A 20,659-nucleotide genomic window follows, 5' to 3' on the forward strand; every position below is an offset into this window, starting at 1 on the left:
CTATCCATGAAAATGGTCATTCTAATAGCCATCACTTCAGAGTGGGTGAACTGGGGGCGCTGATGACAGATCCTCCTTACACCATCTTTAGCAATGAAAGCATCACCCTCTGCCCACATCCTAAATTTCTCCCAAACGTACCTACCTCTTTCCATTGTAACAAATCCATACACTTACCAATCATCTTCCCCAAGCCCCAGTCTAACAGCAAGGAGATGATTTTACACACTCTAGACGTCAGCAGGGCAGTAGCCTTTTAGTTGCAAAAAATGAAAACACTTGAAAAATCTTGCCAACGCTTTGTATCTGTTGTGGAAAGCTCACAGGGCAGACCAACCCTAAGGCGGAACACCCACAGGGACAAACAGCTGGAAGAACCTGTTACTGCACAAGGTGAGTATCCCTCCCATCTCCTCTGGGTGGCTGCCCAAGTGCATAGCTTCCAGGGAACACCGATAGTAACCCTAATGCCTATATTTAACAATACTAGCAGACTGATGAGCCAGACTGGCTCCAGCTATGTATTTGTTATTGTTAGTTGAAACATGAGGATGTTGGCACGAGCTGAATCTGGCTTCCCACAGTCACACCACTGCCTTAGTCTCTTGCAAGTCCCTCCTCAAAAATTCTTCTACTGTAATTTATGTAGGAAACTGCCAGCTGGTAAAAAGGGTGCAGGTGGAAAGCTTTGACTACAAATACCATCTAAAAGTTGCTCATTTATTACCTCACCTTACTCAGCCCACCCTACTCATTTGTTTCATCTACATAATGTCTTGCCTTTTAGAAAGAAGATCTTTGGGGTAAGGACAGTCATTCTTTGTGGTCTTGGCATGCACCAATATGAGTCTCAGTCTAATTGAGATCTTTAAGCACCACAGCAGCATAAATATGCACTAGTCATGATGCTATACATAGAAGGAGCACTATAATAAGTGTTCTGTTTCCTTAATTCTTTGCTGAAACATGATAGTTTTCTCTCAGCTGTGAATATGGAAATCAGACTTTGCAATGGTTTTCAGGAGGGCCAGATGCAATTTCAGCATAAGCAATTAAGACATAACATGATAGAGTGGGGTGAAGGATACACATGGTAAATTTAAACCTTTACAAGACTGTTGCCTTCAGCCCTGTCAATGCATTAGTTCAGTGTGAACACAAAACTGCAGCCACAAACTACCCTAATCTTCTATAATTCTAACCCTTTATTGCTTTTGCCCCAGTAACGAGACTGAGGATCCAATACCAGCCAAAAGTGATCATTTGGGCACAATCCCATTATGCTGAGCACATAGGCAGGGTGGGTGGGCTAATGCAAATGAGATAAAGAGCCTGAAGTCCTCTTCCGCCTCTCACCACTAGGTGTCAGGGAAAGCTCATTTGGACTCTGCTTACAATTAGTAAATACCAAAGAAATTAGTCTCACATCAAATTTCATAGATATTTATTACATCTCAATGAACAAAAAAGTACCTGCTGCTCCTTCACAGCGATGACCTATTGCACTTAAAACAGCTTTAGTTATTAGAGTAATGATTCCCTTTCTTTACAGGCTACATTCAAAACACAGTACATATACATTACTAGGGATTAAAAACAGTGGCAATACAATAAATTTTAAGACACTTGGTGGTAGTTAATTTTTAGATCACAAAGGTTCAGCAACAGTCTGACAGTACATAATCATTGAGGTACATAACCCACTGTGAACATTCAAGCACTTCAATAAAACAAATTCAGGATTGACACAAAGTGCTTTGTACAAACCTTATAATCCTAAGATCTTCATTCAACTAGATAAATACTTAAAACAAGAGAAGTAAATAAATATGCAATAATATTCCTGATTTCTTTTATAGCCTTTTCCTCAAGGCTTGTGGTGTTGGCATGAATACACATTTACACAAGGAATCAAAGGTGCTTGTTGGTCATTTGAAGTTCACTAGTAGGATTAGGGCAAAGCAGACATGCATTATTTAGGCCAGTAAGGTGCAACGCTGTACTATCACACTACTAAAAATACATTTAGTGACCTGACAGCTAGTAAAGACATTTGTGGCAGACTCAAACACCAAACTCCCTGTATCTTAGAAATGAAATCCAAATTTCTCAAGGTCAAATTTATTCCATCATGAAACAAAATCCCTAAGAGCTCATTCAACACCAGAAGGGCAGTGAGAAAAGGTTTCTTTAGCTAAAATGGCAAACAAACACAGAGTGTATTAACTACCACACAAAAATCACAGCAACATTAATTTTCAATTTTTTTGGTCATTCTTACAGACAGAAAGCAACAAACATGATGCAAGACCACAAAGAAAAGGGAGAGGAATTACTCCTTTAAATATAATTACAAATGGCTGTGTGAACACATGGTTTTTAATTTAGTATCTCTATAAGGAGGAGTGTAAACCTAGCTGTTGATGGACAATAGTGATAAATATGAGCGTGTTTTCCAAAATGTATTCCAGCCAAATGCTTAGGCACGTCACCATGCCCCATATGGCATGAGGCAAACTAGTAAGCTACAAGCTATCAAAAGATCTGTTGCTCTTTAGAAACATTTTGATTTGTGCCACTGAAAGAGAATAATTTGCAAGGCAGATCAAGGCTTTAGAATGGCCAAGCATACCTGACCTCAGCGATAGACTTTGAGAGGACATTAGAGAGCCAAGGTCAGTGAGGTTGGTCCAATAAAATATATGACCTCATCCACATTGTGTGTCTAATATTCTGGGACCAACAGGGATTCAACACTAGAGATATCAATTTAAAAGGACATTACAGTTAACTTGAAGGTGGACACAGGCTGACAAATCCAGGGAACATATATTCGGAACAGCAACATGGGCAAATCAGGCACTGGAGGATTCTTAACTCCATGGCTGTGTCTACACTGGGCCACTTATTCCGGAAAATCAGCCGCTTTTCCGGAATAAGCTGCGAGCTGTCTACACTGGCCCTTGAATTTCCGGAAAAGCAACGATGCTCTACTGTACAAAATCAGCCGCTATTCCGGAAAGACTATTCTGCTCCCACTCGGGCATAAGTCCTTATTCCGGAACACTGTTCCGGAAAAGGGCCAGTGTAGACAGCCCAGTAGTCTTTTCCGGAAAAAAGCCCTGATCGCAAAAATGGCGATCGGGGCTCTTTTCCGGAAAAGCGCGTCTACATTGGCCACAGACGCTTTTCCAGAAAAAGGGCTTTTCTGGAAAAGCAGCCTGCCAATGTAGACACTCCTTTTCTGGAAAAACTGAAAACGGAATAGTATTCCGTTTTAAGCATTTCCGGAAATTCATGCCAGTGTAGACACAGCCCATGTATACCACATCCTCCACTATGGCAGAGCTCTATAAAAACAGCTGACAGACTGTCAGCCTGAAGTGATGAACATAGCTAAAATGTGGTTGAGGACTCTCTATGTTCAGACTATCACCAGGGTCAGTCCTCACTGGGATTAGCATTTTGTTGCCATCCACTTTTCAAGTTCTTATTCATTTTGACTTTACAAATTAAATCCATGCTGGGTACAACGGTAGTAAAACATGTATCTGCTGTGCCAGGAGTCCTAGATCAGTGTGATATCAGAGGTAACTCAACCCATCACTCCGTTTACAGCTAATTTTGCATGGAACAATTTCACTATTTTCATGAGGGAAACTGCATAGATGTGGGATTACATGGCCCAACTGCCACGAGCATGGCAGCTGTTATATATTCATGCATGCAGCCATATAAAGATTTCTCTCCCACCACACACACCATACCTCTAACAACAAAGTTTATTCCTCGGGCCCTGCCCCCTCCCCTTCTCTCTCTCTCTCACACACACACGCCACACACATAGTTATAGTCCCTGCAAAACATCACGTCCCTCACCACACATGGAGCAACAAAGATTGGCTATAAACATACTGCACTCTACTTAGGTTCTTACACTGCAGCGATCACTTGTCCCCCAGCTTCCAAAGTTTGAAAATGAATTTGGGCCTTCATTCCTCCCCACAGATTTGTGGGTTTTTATTTTTTTGTTTTGTTTTATATTTATTTAAAACCAATGTGACCAAGTTGCTGTGAAGGAAAGCTACTGGAAAAAGTGAGTTTTCATTTGTCTTCAAGAGTGGTAAAAATGTCAGCATTCTAATGTGCTTGCAGGCACAAATTCTTCAACCAGTCTTGAGAAAGGCCTGTCTCCTGCACACAGGCCCTTTCTCCATTAGGTGGGCACAATTCCATTGCTCTTAAGGAGCAGAACTGATGAGGGTAGTGAAAATTCCTTCAGTAGCTGGCCTTAAATATGATTCGGCATTCTATGGGGAGCCTGTGGAGCAAGGAATACTGTCATGATGTGCACCCAGTAGCCTGAGGGCAAACATGGCTGTATTCTGACTAACTACATTTTTTTCAGGCTTGATGCTTTCCACTCACAAGTTATTTTCCTATAAATCAAGTGAAGTAATAAAGACACTGTGTATGAGGATGGCCAGTTTCTTGCAGACCGTTGTCTTGGTCACGTACTGGGACAGCAGGGTATCAGCAATGCTCACATAGGTTTTGAAAGGCAGGAAGAGTTGTTTTAGTTGCATAGTGCTAGAATTTGCACTCAAGATATCTTGTCAATTCTCAGCAGTTGCATGAAAATACAAAAAAGGCCAAGGGAGAGAATGTCATAGGTGAGACTCCAGGTGGCACAAGTGCAAATGCCTATCACTATAATCCTCAAATAAGCCATTTTAGTTTCCCTGGACTCCTCACAACTCTCAGGCAGCAGAGTATGCTACATGTATGGACATGTGCCCTTTATGCATGAGATCAGTATCACCATTGCTATTTCCTTTTCAAATTCTGGTCTGTTACCTGACTGGGAAAGTTCTAGTATACTGACTACAGTTGGATATGGAGAGACAGCCAACTATTTGACCTTATAATTACTCTATTTTCCACTCTGACTCTTTTCTCCTCCCATATTTCTTTCTTTCTTTCTCTCTCCCCACCTCCTGCTGGATACGTGGATACACTCTCTGATCCCACCTGTTCTCTTTCAGCTCCCTGTTGATGTTCTCCCTCTATTTGCTACGAGACACTGATTAATCACCGAATCAGAGAAATTAAAAGACAAGAGATGCTTGTTAGCACGCTCAGTACACAACTTCTGAGCAAATGCAGGTCATTTTTCTGTGATCTGGTGCTATATGATTTATATAAATCATACATTTCTAAGGGCAGAAAATACTAATAATGCCCTGCTGCATACCACAAGCCATAGCATTTCACACAGTGATTCCTGCATCAAACTCAATACATTCCTGGTTTTGATCTTTTAGAAACACGTCCCTTCTTGATTTAAAAACCCCAAGTAGAGAAGCCACCACAGCTCTGAGTAGGTTGCTTGATTGGTTAATTACCATCACTATTAAAAATCTGTACCTTATTGTCAGTACAAATTTGACTAGCTTCAATACCCAACTTCTGTCTGTGCTCCTCTCAGCCCTTCTTATCTTGCCTGAGGACATTATCTGGAAGCCACCTAATGCTGCAATTACAAATAGACTTCAGAGTTCTATGAATAGCTTAGGAAATGTGTTGTGCAACTGTGGTGCAACTCACAAAAAAGGGCTCTTTTCCTGAGCATCTTAGTTACAGAACCACTGCTACAGAGAACCATAAACATGTGCCACTGAGCTGTCCTGCAGATCAGATACTCAGCTGCTGCCAAATTCTCTCATTTCTCTATTCTTGAGACTTTTCCTGCACTGATTATGGTAAGTCCCTTTAGAATGCCCCCTTAACTTCCTCAGCAGCTTCAGGCTCTAACCCAGGACTACTCAACTTTGGAAACCCTGGGGGCCACAACAATATTCACAGCACCACGTGCCGAGGGCTGCAACTTAAGTGTGGTTGCATATATATGCAAATATACACGCAAATATATGCAAATGGAATCTTTCACACGGATGGGTATGAATACAAAGACTAAGGCAAAACACAACACAACACACAGGCCCCATTTAAGACAGTTCTACTGATGTTAATAAAATGCAGTATTTACCCGATTTCCACCCACTTTTAATGAGCAATGACAGTCCAGGAATTTAACTACTAAAATGCATATCAACAGAAGACCATTATATTGATGACTTTTTTGTTTTGGCTCCCACCTGCCGGCTGTGATGAGCCCGGGAAATCCAAACCGCACCATGGGCCGCATGCGACTCATAGGCTGTGTGTTGAGTAGCCCTACTCTAACCAATACTATTTTTTACTCAGATGTCGAGTTGTGTGGACTGCACTAAAATATCAGAAGAGGAGAACCGAGCCATAAACTATTTCAATTTACTATTTGATATTTTGACAAATCGAAACAAAATTTCCAGTTAAAACTATTTTAACTAAAGTCTGAATTTGCAACACACGGGTATAGGTTCTAAAGTAACCCACGAACACATGTACATACAACTCACACAAGAATATGTAATGTATGGGAAACAAGGCTGAGGATAGAGAAAGGGAAAGAAAAGACTACTCCGTGCTTCAGGATGAGATGCAATCTTACGGTGAATTAAAATGAGCTCCCCATGGTTGTTCACTTGCATGCTGGCATGATCTGCCCTGGATACAGGTGTATAAAGAAATACTGTCTCTCACACACAGGACAGACCCTAGACTCCATCAAAATTGTGCTAAATCTGGCATCTTTCAGCTTCATTTTTCAACCTGCACTAAACTGACAAACAGTATAGCGTATGTAAGTGTTTTCCAGTGACTGTGGAGTGCTTTTTCACAAGAGTTGAAAGCTCTGGCAAACAATTTCAGCTCACTTTTCTTTTAGATGTTTTTCTTAGACTTACAACCCAGAGTTATTGGTTTAAAAATACTATAATACTAATCACTAGCTAACACACTTTCTTCTAATGAAAGAATGATTACAGCTGAAAATATTGCTTCTTTCCTTGATTAGCTACTATAGCTGAGAATAGAAAAAACCAAAACTTTACATGCAATTAATTACTATTTTCTTGGCAAAGCAATTAGCAGCTACCTACACAAAAACTAAGTAACTGGATGCAGGGCAGTAGGCAGGAAACTGGATCATATTCAGAGACACTCAAGGCACAAGTTGTCAGCTATTCATGCTAAGAAGGAAACAAAATTACGACGCCAGCAAGGCATGCCTAAAATAATGAAAATATTGAACTATTTCTAATTATGAAACAAGACAGAGCTAACATCTTACAATAAAAAAAGGAGGAAAACATATTTTCACGAAAAACCAAAATATTTTGTTTTTTGTTTCAAATTCATTGTTTTGGCATACAGAAAATGCAGGAAAGGCCTCAAGAATCATATTTTATAGGTGAAATTTGTCCTTCATGCTTCAAAAGGTTTATTGTTACTATTTAACCATGTAAACCTAGCTGTTCAGTGAAATTTCAGCCTGGATCCACTCAGGCTATTTGGAGCAGTCTAAAGGTATATCATTTACAGAATTAATGCACAAGCAAGTGTCTGCATATTAACAGGAGGTTCATTGGCAAGTCCAAATATCTATAGAAAATGGAACGTAAAATGAGATGCTGGCTCCTATATACTGGGTTTTTGATAAGTCTACAGGTACATAAAAGGGATAATAATCCAGTTGCTTTGTTAGCCTGATACATCTCTTTCTTCCTTTATCTTTGATTTTCAATTTTTAGGGGATTTTTTTCTATAAAATTCTCTATATTCCAGAATTTTTACTTCATGTCTTGTTTTCAGATCCCTCTCAGAAAAAAAATACATGAAAAGATGAGAGAAGAAAGCATGTTCCTATGTTATTCCTAGATTCCAAGGCCTGAAGGGACAAACACATTCATCTAGTCTGACCTCCTGTAGATACACAGGCCATTTAACTTACACAAAATAATTCCTAAAGCTGAACTTTTAGAAAAACATTCACTTGATTTAAAAATGATCAGTGATAGAGACTCCACCATGACCCTTGGTAAATTGTTCTAGCAGTTAATTACTCTTAATTACCCATAGAAATTTATGGTTTAGCTTACCTGATCTTCATAGACTATCTTTTGTTCTTCTGCAAGTGTGATAACAGAACTGTATCATTTCAGGGACAAATGATCCTGGCTGAAAAGAACCTTGTTACAGATTTGTTTTTATCTTTATAAAGATCATATTTTCACACGACACACTGTGCTGTGGAGCAATTTGTAATAGCGGCAGCTACAAATAACCTAGCTAAGTGTTACTGTCATTGAGGCCCTACAAATATAAGTTCAGAGTGAATACAAATAAATCGTTTATTTACTAAAATTTTCATCCTAAAGCTATCATTGATACCTACCCATCCTGTTACAATAGGAACCGATGGTTGTCTAACCAAGAAAGGGAAATGTAAAGATGGCAACAAAGCTTCAACTAATTGGACTCTGCACAAATAAAGCCTCAATATACTCCATTTCTTGCCATATGTTATCACTAAAAGAAATGTTGTGACATTCCTCTAAGGCCTTCAGAGTCATAAGAAAAGGAAAAGAAGAAAACAAGAGACTGTCTTCACTTCAAGTCAATGATGTCTTCATCAAATGAAATAGCGAGATGAAATGCACTGCTAGATGGTGGGCTCTCCTCCCGATTTGCTGCAGTATCAGGATCTGAACTAGTGGAAAGGTGACGCCCTTCAGAATTGCTTTCAAAAGAGCTTGAAATTATCCTGCAGGAAGGAAGGCAAAATCTATGTGAAAATACTCGATCAAAGCAAGAAGCAAAGATGATCTATCCATGGGTGCAACCAGGTGAGTTTGAAGATAGATCTATGACTTCAGGATAGTTTGATCCCTCTCTTTTTAACTCTGATTTTTCATAGTATTCACTCATATTCACACCAAGCTAGTCAATAGAAAACATGCACAAATATCAAGTTTACAATCACATATCCACAGCAGTTCATGGATGACTTCTCAAACAAATATTCTATATTGTCCTTACTAGACAAAATACTGAAATCAATTTACTTTTATTCCCTGTAATTTAAAATTCTATTAATGAAAAAATCGCCAGTCAGTCATGTCTGAGGCAAATCCTACCTTTGCTCTGGCTCAAAGGTAGATTCCCTAGTGCACTGAGTATTGCAGGGAGCAGCAAGGTAAAGGGAAAGAAAGTTTTGAGAAATTCTATATAGGCAGCAAGGTCTGTGAAAAAGAGGGAAATGGCCAGTGAATCCATAATCTGCAAAACTGTTTGCCCAAATCTTCTGAGGGGGACCCCAACATGGAAGGTACTCTATCAAGGCCCATTTAGTTAGATTTTATTCAGAGGTCCATGACTTGGTACCTAGGTGCAGCCAGACACAATTCAAAAAGGCTATAAACACCTAGAAACTAGGGATGATATGAAAACATTGACAGTCTTTAGCCAAAATTATTACTGGGCCCAGTTCTGCCACTTCCAAGGCAGTGTTATAAACAATTTTTAAAACTGGTTTCTCTCTCTTTATATACAAAAGTTTTTCCTGCCGTATGACAGAATGACTTAATCAGGTTCTCTGGCTGCAAAAGTGGCTGAGGGTGAGAGAGGAGGGATTTGGTGAGTGTAGTGAGCATGAGGCACAGCCCCTTAGTAGTTTAAAATTATCATTAGTATTACAGAATAACCAAGTACCCCACTCAGGGCAGGGCTCATTGTACTACAGTTAAGAAAACAGTTCATGCCACATGGATTTTACTTTCAAATTTAGTGTGATTCTTTTTAAAATCTTCCTCTTTACCTGTCACTGCTTGTTGACCTTATTGCTCCCTGCTTGAGGTCTGATCGTTTTCGAGGAACCTTCTTTTGCTTCTGTGCTACTTCTGATTTGGTATCTCTCTCATCCAAGAGGCCTCAATAAAGGAATAAAAGACTTAGAGTGCAGAAAAGTGATTAAACATTTGTGGGTCTTTTATAGCTACAATATTCTTTATTGGCTTCAGAGACTGGCTACATTATAATTGGGTTAGAGAACAGACCTACTATGTGTATTAGCTAATCAAAGATCGGATTACCAAGCAGCATATTTGTTTTCTTTAAAGTGAGGATGGGGAACCTAAGGCCCGGGGGTCAGATGAAGACCCGGGTTGCCTGGATCTGACTGCCGAGGTTCAGGCCCCTCCCCAGCAGTGGGGAGCCTGCTCTGGTGTTCCACCATCCTGTCCCCGCTGCTGCCACACCACAGGGCTGGAGCACACAATCTACTAAGCTAGGCCCTTCTAGGCTCTAGTGTGTGAGGGGACAGGGTGGAGTGTCTTTCTCCTCCTCAGTTGGGGGCCATATCAGGTTTTTTTTTGTTTTGGGGATGGTTTTTTTTGCTTCTCATTTGTGTGAGGGCCCCAACCCAATAGAGGTTCCCCATGCCTGCTTTAAAGTACGTAGCCCTTTCACAAAGAAGCTGTTTTTCTACCCGCTGACATTTTATTTTTGTTGTATTTTCTGCTCTGTGTCACTCCAGAAATCTAATTGAGCAACACAGATGCCAGATGGTAGAATTGGGAATTGACTGTATCAATCAAAAGGCTTTACCCAGTAGTTCTTTGCGTGTCCTGCTTGCAATTTCTTTAATTTCCACACGAGACAATGATAATGAATGAGTGACAGGAGCCGAAGCAATACCACTGAATGTCGGGGTGATGACAGCTTTGGGAGCTAATGGTGACTTCAGAGGTCGTTCAATGCTCCTCCCCACCAGGTTACTGAGAGGAATTCTGAATAAGTTTTTATGCTGAATTTCACCTGAAACACAGAGACAACAACCAGAGAGATTTGCAGATTTTCACAGTAATAATAATTTGACACATTCTTTATCACACGAGTAGTGACATATTCAGCTGGCCATTACAAAGATGTGGCCATTTACCTCCAGTGTTTACTATCTAAATAGACAACAATTGGACATAAAAACACTAAAACTAGACAGCAGATGCTGTTAACAGAGCATGATTTTATAGTGGAGTGATGACAGCCTATTACTGACAGAGCAAACGATGAGGGGAAAACTGAGATTGCTGTTCCCTTCATTAAAATAGTTTATATGCACATTAAAGACAATGGGGCTGTAAGCTCCCCTTTTTAATGTTACTATCAGAGATCCACCATGAGCAGCTTGGTTGGAACTTCACACAGTCATATGTACTCCTTAGCCCTACTTTTTTTGGTAGCATTGTTTAATACCTTTGAACTCTGAAACTGTGCTATACATTCCTGAGTGATGGTCCCGATGTGGATTCCAGTCATAGGTGTGCATGCGTGCCATGTGCCAGAACTGTTCATATTAGCATCTGTTGACCAGCATGTGTCAACTGCATGATGTGTCTGAGACTTTAAGAAGCTGTGCAGGATGATGCCACTCTAGATCCCTCTTATTGCCACACAACCGTAGTCAGTACCCCCATTTCTCTACTTTTATTGCTATTTCAAAAATTATGTTCCCTGGATCACATATTATATATCAGTGGGGGGCAACGTACGGCCCAATGGCCACATGCGGCCATTGAGGGTTCTATGTGGTGCCTGTGAGACATTTTGCTTACTGTTGCCCATGTGCAGAGCTGCCAGAATCGGCTGCTTTTCATCTGGGTAGGTTTTCTTCCAGGTATTACTAAAGTGACACACAAGTAAAGTAAGGGCACATGAAGTGAGGTGCATGCTGATTGCACACAATATTGACCTTGAGAGCGTGTGCTCCTTCTGCAGCCAATCCAAGTGCTGCTAAGGTTCTGTTGGCACACCCCGCAAATTCTAGGTATGTAAGTGCAGTTAGCAAAACTACCCTATCCTGTAAGACCATCTTAGTTACAAGTCTTACAGACCACTGAAAGGGAGGGCCACTCACTAGCACAGGTTGTCCACCACTGTTGTATATAGTTAGTTACAGAGTAGTGGTCCAGCCTCATTTTTCCTTAGTTCATACTTATTAGTTAAGTTAGCAATTAGCTGTACAAATAAATTCCCAACATCTCCCATGGTGGGACCCTCTCTCCGCTTGGAGGACTAGGCCCAGGCAGACAGGCTTCAAGTACTGTGCTTCCTGCTCCCGTTTGGTCTCTGTAAGTGGACAACACCAAAGGTGCCGATACTACTGGGACGATGCTCGTTAGCTACGTTCTGTTCCCACTGCTGAAACTTCCCACTTAGAACTCAGGAAGCACTTGAGCTTCATCATCGCAAATCCCTAACAGAGGGAGCTATGTGCCTACACCCTCCATAGCCACTGGCACAGATGGACTACTGCTGTGCACTAAAAGTCAGCTCTGCTTCCTGCACATCCCACCAGGCATCATTGGCACTGTTACATCCAGCCAACCACTATGTTAATAAGCATCATTTGCATGGGCACAAAACCAGATCCCTGATGGGGATGGCTCCAAAACTCAGTCTTTCCTCCCTGAGCCGTGCCAGGTCTGATGAAACGTCAAACGCAGAAGAGGAGACTTTGGCACCATGTTCCAGTGATAGCTTCAACCGATGCAGCCTTCATTGATGTCACTGTCCACTCTGCCAAGGACCATTACGGGTCTCCTAGTCAGCCCTGTGCACATCAGGTTGCCTGTCCCATTAACACCCTCAGGTGAGCTGATGTTGCTGTTTGGAGTCTCTCCACCATGTAGTCATTCAGTACGGCAATACAGTGATTCACTGGCGTGGCATCCTGACAAGTCTCCTGCTCTGTCAGAGATGATAAACGTTCAGCTGTGTGTGTTTTCATATGCTCCCTCGGTATATCATGCCAGCTCTGTGCAGGTAGCTAGCATAATTGACTTCATGACAGCCCCCAAAGACCACACACACAGAAGATATAAAGGCACCCAAGTCAGGTTTATTGTCAAACGAAGTACATTAATAGTTGTCGGTAGCCAGATGGTCTCCGAGCCCCAACGTATTTGTACCTTGGACAATGGACACAGCTCAGTCGATAGCATGGTTTTCATGGTCACCCCTTAGGCCGGCCAAAGAGTTAAGTTTGAGGTACTCCCACATTTATAGACAGAAATGAACAATCTATGATACACACTGTACATATCAACTTACGCATTAAGGGCACATTTGGTACCTCTCCTTGTACTTTCCTCCAAAGCATTCCTATTCACTGCTCATTGTTCTGCTTTCACTCTTGTTGTTTCAAACATATTTCATGTGCTTTTAGCAGTGCTAGCATTCTAGTGCCGAGACACACTGACTTGCAGGCAAACATTTGCTTTTGACACGGCCTATTACTCAGAGTATAACTCTTGCTTACTTTGGTTCAAGCACCAGGCCACTGCTTCAGGCTCTTTATTTTTCCTACATCCCCTCACTTTTTGTCTTTTTATGGGGAGGATGTTTACCCATCATCACGGAAAAGCATAATGCTTGGTCTGAAAGTGACCCAGTGAGCTAAACACTGTTATGTGGCCACCTTATTTTGCAATCCACACATTCATGCCCCATTTGTTCCTGTCTGCACATTCTCTCATATGATTAATAGACAGGTTTTATTTGCCAATTGTGTTAAGTCCCGAATGGTTGGTCTGGGAATGTTAGGCCCGGGACTTTGGTTGAGGAATGGAGTTTTATGATTGAACCATGGAGCACAGCCAGACAAGAAATATATATGGATAATGTGGATATGGTGTATATATTTGTAGATTAAAATAATCGCGGCTTCATTTAAATCTAAATGGCTGCCCCGCTCTGCCGATCAGCTGTTTGTTGGCAGATCGGGGCAGTCTGGACGTGTCGTGGTCGACAAGGAAGCCTTTGTCGATCGGCGCAGGTATGCCTCATGAAACCAGGTTTACCTGCGCCGATCGACAAAGGCTTCCTTGTTGACCGCGACGCGTCCAGACTGCACCGCTCTGTCGACAAACAGCTGATCGGCAGAGCGGGGCAGCCATTTAAATTTAAATGAAGCCGCGATTATTTTAATCGCGGCTTCATTTCCCTCTGCCGATCTGTCTAATCTACATGCCTCCGTCAACGGAGGCATGTAGTTTAGACGTACCCATAGGTTCATGTACCTATGATACCACCTTATACCCAAGTGCACATATATATATTTAAGGGTAGCCTGGCCCTTTTAAATGTAGTGCCACAATAGTTAGAGGCTGAGGCTGTGTCTACACTGGCGTGATCTTGCGCCAAAGCAGCTGCTCTTGTGCAAAAACTTGCTGCCTGTCTACACTGGCCGTGTGTTCTTGCTCAAGTAAACTGACATTCTAATGTATGAAATCAGGGCTTCTTGCACAAGAACTATGATGCTCCCGCTCAGGAATAATCCCTTTTGTGCAACTGTTCTTGCGCAAGAGGCCAGTGTAGACAGGCAACATGAATGTCTTGCACAAGAAAGCCCTATGGTTAAAATGGCCATTAGAGCTTTCTTGCGCAAGAGAGCACCTACATTGGCATGGATGCTCTTGCGCAAAAGCACATCTCTTGCACAAAAGCACATGCCAGTGTAGATGCTCTCTTGCACAAGATCATGCCAGTGTAGACATAGCCTGAGTGTTTTGCTATACCGGTATAAGCATTGTTACAGCATGTACCATACAACTATGTGCATGAGGAGTAAAACAGAAATTTGGAGTAGTGACATTACAGATGAGGCCTTTATGTAGAATTGTTTTTTAATTGGTTACCTTACAGTACTGTCCATCCATGTTATAGGTTATTCTTACTGCTGGTTGTCGCTTTCTGATATAAGCTTTGCTGGGCAGGAAACAGGAATAGCTAGCGTCTCCGTTCCCTTGGTAACACTGCTCTGTGATATACCAGTAGTTGACAGTACTGACAGTTGTTTCTTTTGGATGCTATCTTCTAGATAACCTACTGAATGGACAGTAACCATTTATTAAATGTTGTTGTGTCAGGATTTAGTATTTGTGCCCAGACACTGAACAAGACTGTTTTGAATAACATGTGCCTCAGTTAGGATACAGTGTCAATGACCTCAAATTGTGACTTATGCTAATAGTTAATTTGTTTATTCAATGTATAGTTACTATGCCACTTTTTGTTTAGTATTTTGTTTTGTTGTTGGCTGTTGTTTGTTTTTTACCTCTGTAATGGCTAAACAGTTTAGCAATGTTATGCACATTGTAAATAATGTACAGCAATAACACAATACAGCAATACCAATGATACAGCAGTACTATTGTTTTCTTTACAACAAGGCTACTCAACTTTGGAAGCCCCGGGGGCCACAATGATACTCATAGCACATGCAGAGGGCCGCAACTTACGTGTAGTTGCATATACTTGCAAAAATATATCCAAATACTGTATATGCAAATACCTTCTTTCACACTGATGGGCATGAATACAAAGATTAAGGCAAGAATGCACAACGCACAGGTCCCACTTAAGTCAGTTCTGCTGATATAAAATGCAATATTGCAATAATATGCAATAGTTACCCGATTTCTACCCATATGACAGCATTTTTAATGAGCAAGGACAATGCAGGAATTTAACTACTAAAATGCATATCAACAGAAAACCATTATATTGACTCCTTTTTCGTTTTGGCTCCTACCTGCTGGCTGCATGTTGAGCCCTGCCTAATTCCAAACCACACCACGAGCTGCGAACAAACGGGCCATGGGCCGCATGCGGCCCGCAGGCCACGTGTTGAGTAGCCCTGCTTTACAGAATAGCCAACTTTAAGTTAATTAACAGTGATTTCTAGCTGACTTCAATTTAAATGTCTGTATATGGTAGATTTAGGTTCATTTGACCAGTTTTTTATTTATACAACTTTTGTTTTGGATACTTAGGCATTTTTTTTTTTACTGTATATCATTATCTTCTGGTGTTTTTGCGGGTGAGATCTTCTAGTTTCTTTGATCTGTAGGATGCAACACTAAATGGCTTAAATTAACTAACAGAATAAAATTTGTTTGCTTATTTTACATTTCAGCCTCTTGAAATAATTTGGTTAGCTTTATGCATACATTGTTAATTTTTTAACCATTTAACTATGGTATTCTTATAACTATATTTTTAAAATGCAAAGAAATGTATAAACATTAACATTTTGTTAATGTTACCTTATTAACATTTTTTGGTTTATTTTTAGGTTTGGTTTAATTTTTTTTAACCTTTTTTGGGAGAATTGCGATTTGAACTTTTTTTATTTTACGTAGTTTCTTTGCTGAACAAGTATATTTATTATTTGCAGCTTTTTTGTGCTGCCAGCAAGGTTATTTATATTAATAGACACGTTTTGGCTTGCTTTTAAATTTAAAACTATTAGCAGTCTTAAAAAGAGAGACAATTAACTTTTACCAGAGTTCTGATTATTTTTTACTTTTAAGTCCTGCTTTCACACACAGCAATCTGAAAATGGAAACTATAACCCTTCATTAGCCTTATTCATTTTTACATAAGGTATCATTTTTAAATGCTCACAGTTTTCATGTACTTTGATTAAAGTGACAGTCTGATTACTTAGAGCCACTTTAAGGCTTAATGTTTTTAACATTGTCTATTTTTTATTTTTAGCTTTTATTTGCTACTGTTACCAAAAACCACAAATCCAGAAATCCTCTCCTGGCTCTGGCTGCCTTTTGTACCAGCCACAACATGGTCTATAACAAAATATTGAACTTTCTAAAGCATTGAAATACCTTAAGGGTTAAATGCTAGACACCAAAATCAAACAACACTAGTTTTCTGTGTCTAGGAAACTGTCTTTTCAGTTTTGCAACTATGAATGAAATGGTCTAGTTGACAACAAAACCAAACCAATTTATTCAAAGCCTACAAAACAGAATTTTAGAAAACTGCAAAACAGTCTGTTGGGTAGGTCCTAAAAACCTCACATTTACACAATGTGCAAGGCTCGACAAACAATACAATCTACTTGCCCATGGCTCTTGCGCATGTGCAGTATGGGGCTGGCAAGCGATTTTCACTGTCGTTCGTCAAGCCCTGACAATGGGTATCTATTCACACACAAATACATATATATTCTTTTCTTAAAATTTCTTTGTACACTGTTTTAATTATTTCTGCATAGCTCTACAAAAATTACATTCCCTTTTATACCTTTGGGGTAATTACGTTCCAATAGAAACCCCTTATATTCTTTTGGAAAATCCGACTAAAGTATTTATAGTCAAATTATAGTCACTTTGAAGTAGGAATAAGAGCCTCCGGAAAAGGGCGCTTTTTCCGGAGGATCGGGGCCAGTGTAGACGCTCTTTTCCGGCTTTTTTAAAAGCCGGAAAAAAGCGGCGGACATTTTTATTTAAATGCCGCGGGGGATATTTAAATCCCCTGCGGATTTCCCTACGACGACTCATGAAATTTACATGCCCCTTCCGGAAGAGGGGCCAGTGTAGACGTAGCCCTCTAGTTCACAGATCTCACAGACCTTGATATGAAGGATGCCTATTTTTGTACTGGCATTCATTGTGCCTATCGCACATTTCTTCACGTTGTCATGGGTGATTCTCATTATCGCTACCAGGTCCTCCCCTTTGGTATTGCTATTGCACCCTGGGTATTTACCAAGGGTTTCATCACTGTTACAGTCTACGTACTCTGTTTGGGTCATTCCCTTTTCTCTAGATTAATGACTGACTCTTTTGTTGTGCTCTCCCGCACTCTGCGATCCACACTACAGACATTGCTGGCCAACCCTGGAGTGTGCATCAGTGAGGAAAAGTTGGTCCTTACCCCTACTTGCAGACTCATCTTAACGGTAGTATATCTTGACTCTATAGTGATGTGCACCTTATTGCCACTGGAATGCTTTACCACAATCGCCTTTCTCATCATTAACTGCCGCCCTTTGTGTGCCTCCATTAGCATTTCCAATAGGATTAAACAAAATCATCTTTTTTAACTAAAAAAACCCAACAACTTTTAAGCCCAAGGAAATATAAACTTAACTTTAACCTTCCCTAACCAACTTTCTTTTAATCAGAACCTTGCAATTACATTTAAACTTTATATTTCTGGTACCCAATTGTGCTGGATTCTATCAAGGCTCATGCATCTTTAAAATAATTAACTACATTGCAGTTGCAGGGGCCAGACCTGCGTGATGGATGGCATCTTGCCGCTGGGGCTGGAGCCACGAGGTGTACCGGTAGTTTGAATTAGAGATCCTAATTCGAACTACCTACTCCGTGCCGCGTGCACGGAATTCAGACTAAGGGACATTTAAAAATGGTGGCGCCCGGGAAGATGCAAATGAAGCCCAGGATATTTAAAGCCCGGAATTTAAATATCCTGGGCTTCATTTGTAACTTCGAATGCCTACATTAGCCCCCTAGTTCGAACTAGGGGGCTAGTGTAGACATACCCTCTGAGAGTACAGAAGTCTGCCGTTTGCTCCATCGAGTCCAGCTGAGGTGCAGGAAGATGAGTGTAAGAAAATTTTATCTAATGAGCCCCAGTATCCCCATTACATGTGCCAATCACAGGCAGGCCTGCTGACAGCAATTCTGGATCCAGGGCAGAGCAGTCAATGGGCCATCACTCTCTCTCTCTCTCTCTCTCACTCGGAAGTGATCCATGTGACACTTGGGCGGGCTGGCTGGTGTTGGGCTCGCTCTTCTGGCACAGACAGGGCTTCCACATGCTCACCTGATAAGAGTTGCCCACTGTCTAATTGGGCAAATCCAAAGACCCCTGTTCTATCCCTTCTCTGAGACCTCCATTCACTCCATCCTCCTTCCCCTTCGTTATTGCTCTCCCACACCCTTACTAAGGATGTTAAATATTGGTTAATTTACTAGTCGAGTAGTCAATGGAATTTCCATCGACTACTCAGCTAGTCAACAGGCACTTCTGCATTTCTCTTTTGAAATGTACAAGAGCCCCAGTGTGCATTTCAAACTGGCAGCGCAGCATGGAGCCCTGGATCAGCAGGGGACTCAGAGTTCCCCAGTGACCCCAGGCTCCATGCTGCGCTGCTGATTTGAAATGCCAAGTGGTGCTGGGCAAGTTACAGTCTGTATGGGTTGCTCATCATTGGCATGTTGTCTCAACTGCTCTACTTACTTAGTCAGCCTCATGATCCACCCGCAAACCAGGGCTTTGTCTCCAGCCCCTAGCCAGGGGGAGTCTTAGCTGGCCCTCTTCCAGCTGTTGCTGGCTATCCCCAGCTTGTCTCCCTCCAAGGAGCTCCTGCTTCCTCTGCAGTCAGCTCTCCACTGGCCCTCCTCTAAGCAAACTGTGCTTCCCTATTTATAGCTGGCAGCTGGGCTCTCACTCGCCCTAATGGCTTCAACCGGGCTTTTCTGTGTAGCTGACAGCTGGGCTCTCGTTAGCCCAACAGATTCAGCTGGTCCCTCTATTCCCACCCTGGCTCAGGGCCTGGGTCCTGGTCTTAAAGGGGCCAGTGCAGGGCAGGCGCCCTGTCACACCTGGTCACTCCAATTCCCTCCACCAGTGAGGGTGGGGCCTGACCTCAACTGATGGTATCAGACTCCTCCTCCCCCCACTAATCCCATGGGCTGCCCTAAGCCCCATTGGGTCCCATCAAGCACAGAACCTGGGACTTTTGCCCAAAATCATCCAATGGACAGGATGGGTGAACACTGGCTACAGGCTCCTTGTCCCCTCCCCCATGGTATTGGGGACGACATGTGACCCTTTGTGCCCCCCATGCATCATCCCTAGCAGGAGACCTCCAGCATATGTCACAAATGGAAGTCTTCCATGATCACGGTTTTTCCCTATACATTATAGATTGGTGTGTACAAAGTCAGCCATCTTGGTCTCTAAGGCAATATGGGGTTTGTAGCAAACATTATGTAGTGCCCCATCATGGGCTTTATCTGTTAGGACAGCGGTTTGCAGCTGGGGGACCATGAGGAGATTTTAGAGGGCTGCCAAAATGAATCAGAGTCGGGTTGGCCTTCAACTCATTGGGGCCCAGGGCACAAAGGTGCATCCTGAGCCCCGCTGCTGAGGGCTGAAGCTGAAGCCTGAGCAACTGAGCTCTGTGTAGCCTCCTGTGGCATGAGGCCCGGGGCAACTGCTTTGCTTGCTACCTCTTACCACTGGCCCTGGCTTTGAATCTACAGACACCCAGATGTCTGTGGCATGGGGGGCATGGGACTTCTATAGCAGGTTATGGGTGCTTGAGAGGACAAAGATTGAGAACCCCTGGACTAGAAAACTGACAGAACCAAGAGTATTTTCTTCTGAGTTATCAGAGACTTGGAAATGTATCGTGCTGGACACAAGAGATCCACCTCTTCCACTTAGCCCTTCCTAATGGATTATACCATTGCTTTTAAAGTTTCAACTGTATTAATCATCTCACCAAGTATGAGTAATACAACCAGATAAAATTTATGCTAATAAATGAGCAATTACAATTTTACTTGTTTGTTTCCTAGGCTCCTTACATTACTGTACAGGCAATTCAAGGTATCTTTTGGTTCCTTGGATAATTTTGTTTTCAACATTTCAATTGTGCGCTGAGTGCTCCTATATTCCCTCATTTTACTCACCCAGATTCTCACATACTATACATTACCGGCTGTTATATTTCATCCACTGACACCTGTAATAAGCCCAATAACTTGTGTTCAACTAAAGCACGTCTTCCAGAAAGGCACCCAGCCTTGATCTGAAGACATGAAGATGGAGAATCCATCACTTCTCTTGGCAGTTTGTTCCCATGAAATGAGCTGGG

At 41.7% G+C, this 20,659-nt stretch overlaps 1 protein-coding gene across 2 annotated transcripts in view; it reads right to left on the reverse strand.

Annotated features, from left to right (window-relative positions):
- Positions 1 to 1,421: 1,421 nt before the first annotated feature.
- Positions 1,422 to 20,659, reverse strand: part of GARNL3 (GTPase activating Rap/RanGAP domain like 3) — a 201,652-nt gene continuing 182,414 nt past the window's right edge. Inside the window, exons 22-24 of one of the 2 annotated variants that reach the window (XM_075905774.2) lie at positions 10,549 to 10,758; positions 9,761 to 9,872; positions 1,422 to 8,707 (exon numbers count right to left, since the gene is read on the reverse strand). In XM_075905774.2, coding sequence (XP_075761889.1) covers positions 8,551 to 8,707; positions 9,761 to 9,872; positions 10,549 to 10,758 — 479 coding nt within the window. In that variant the 3' untranslated portion in view covers positions 1,422 to 8,550. The remainder of the gene's footprint in view (positions 8,708 to 9,760; positions 9,873 to 10,548; positions 10,759 to 20,659) is intronic. The other variant, XM_075905772.2, reaches the window with a different exon arrangement.

This window comes from Pelodiscus sinensis, chromosome 23 (genome assembly GCF_052426305.1).
Source record: "Pelodiscus sinensis isolate ZL-2025 chromosome 23, ASM5242630v1, whole genome shotgun sequence".
NCBI classification, from domain to species: domain Eukaryota; kingdom Metazoa; phylum Chordata; order Testudines; family Trionychidae; genus Pelodiscus; species Pelodiscus sinensis.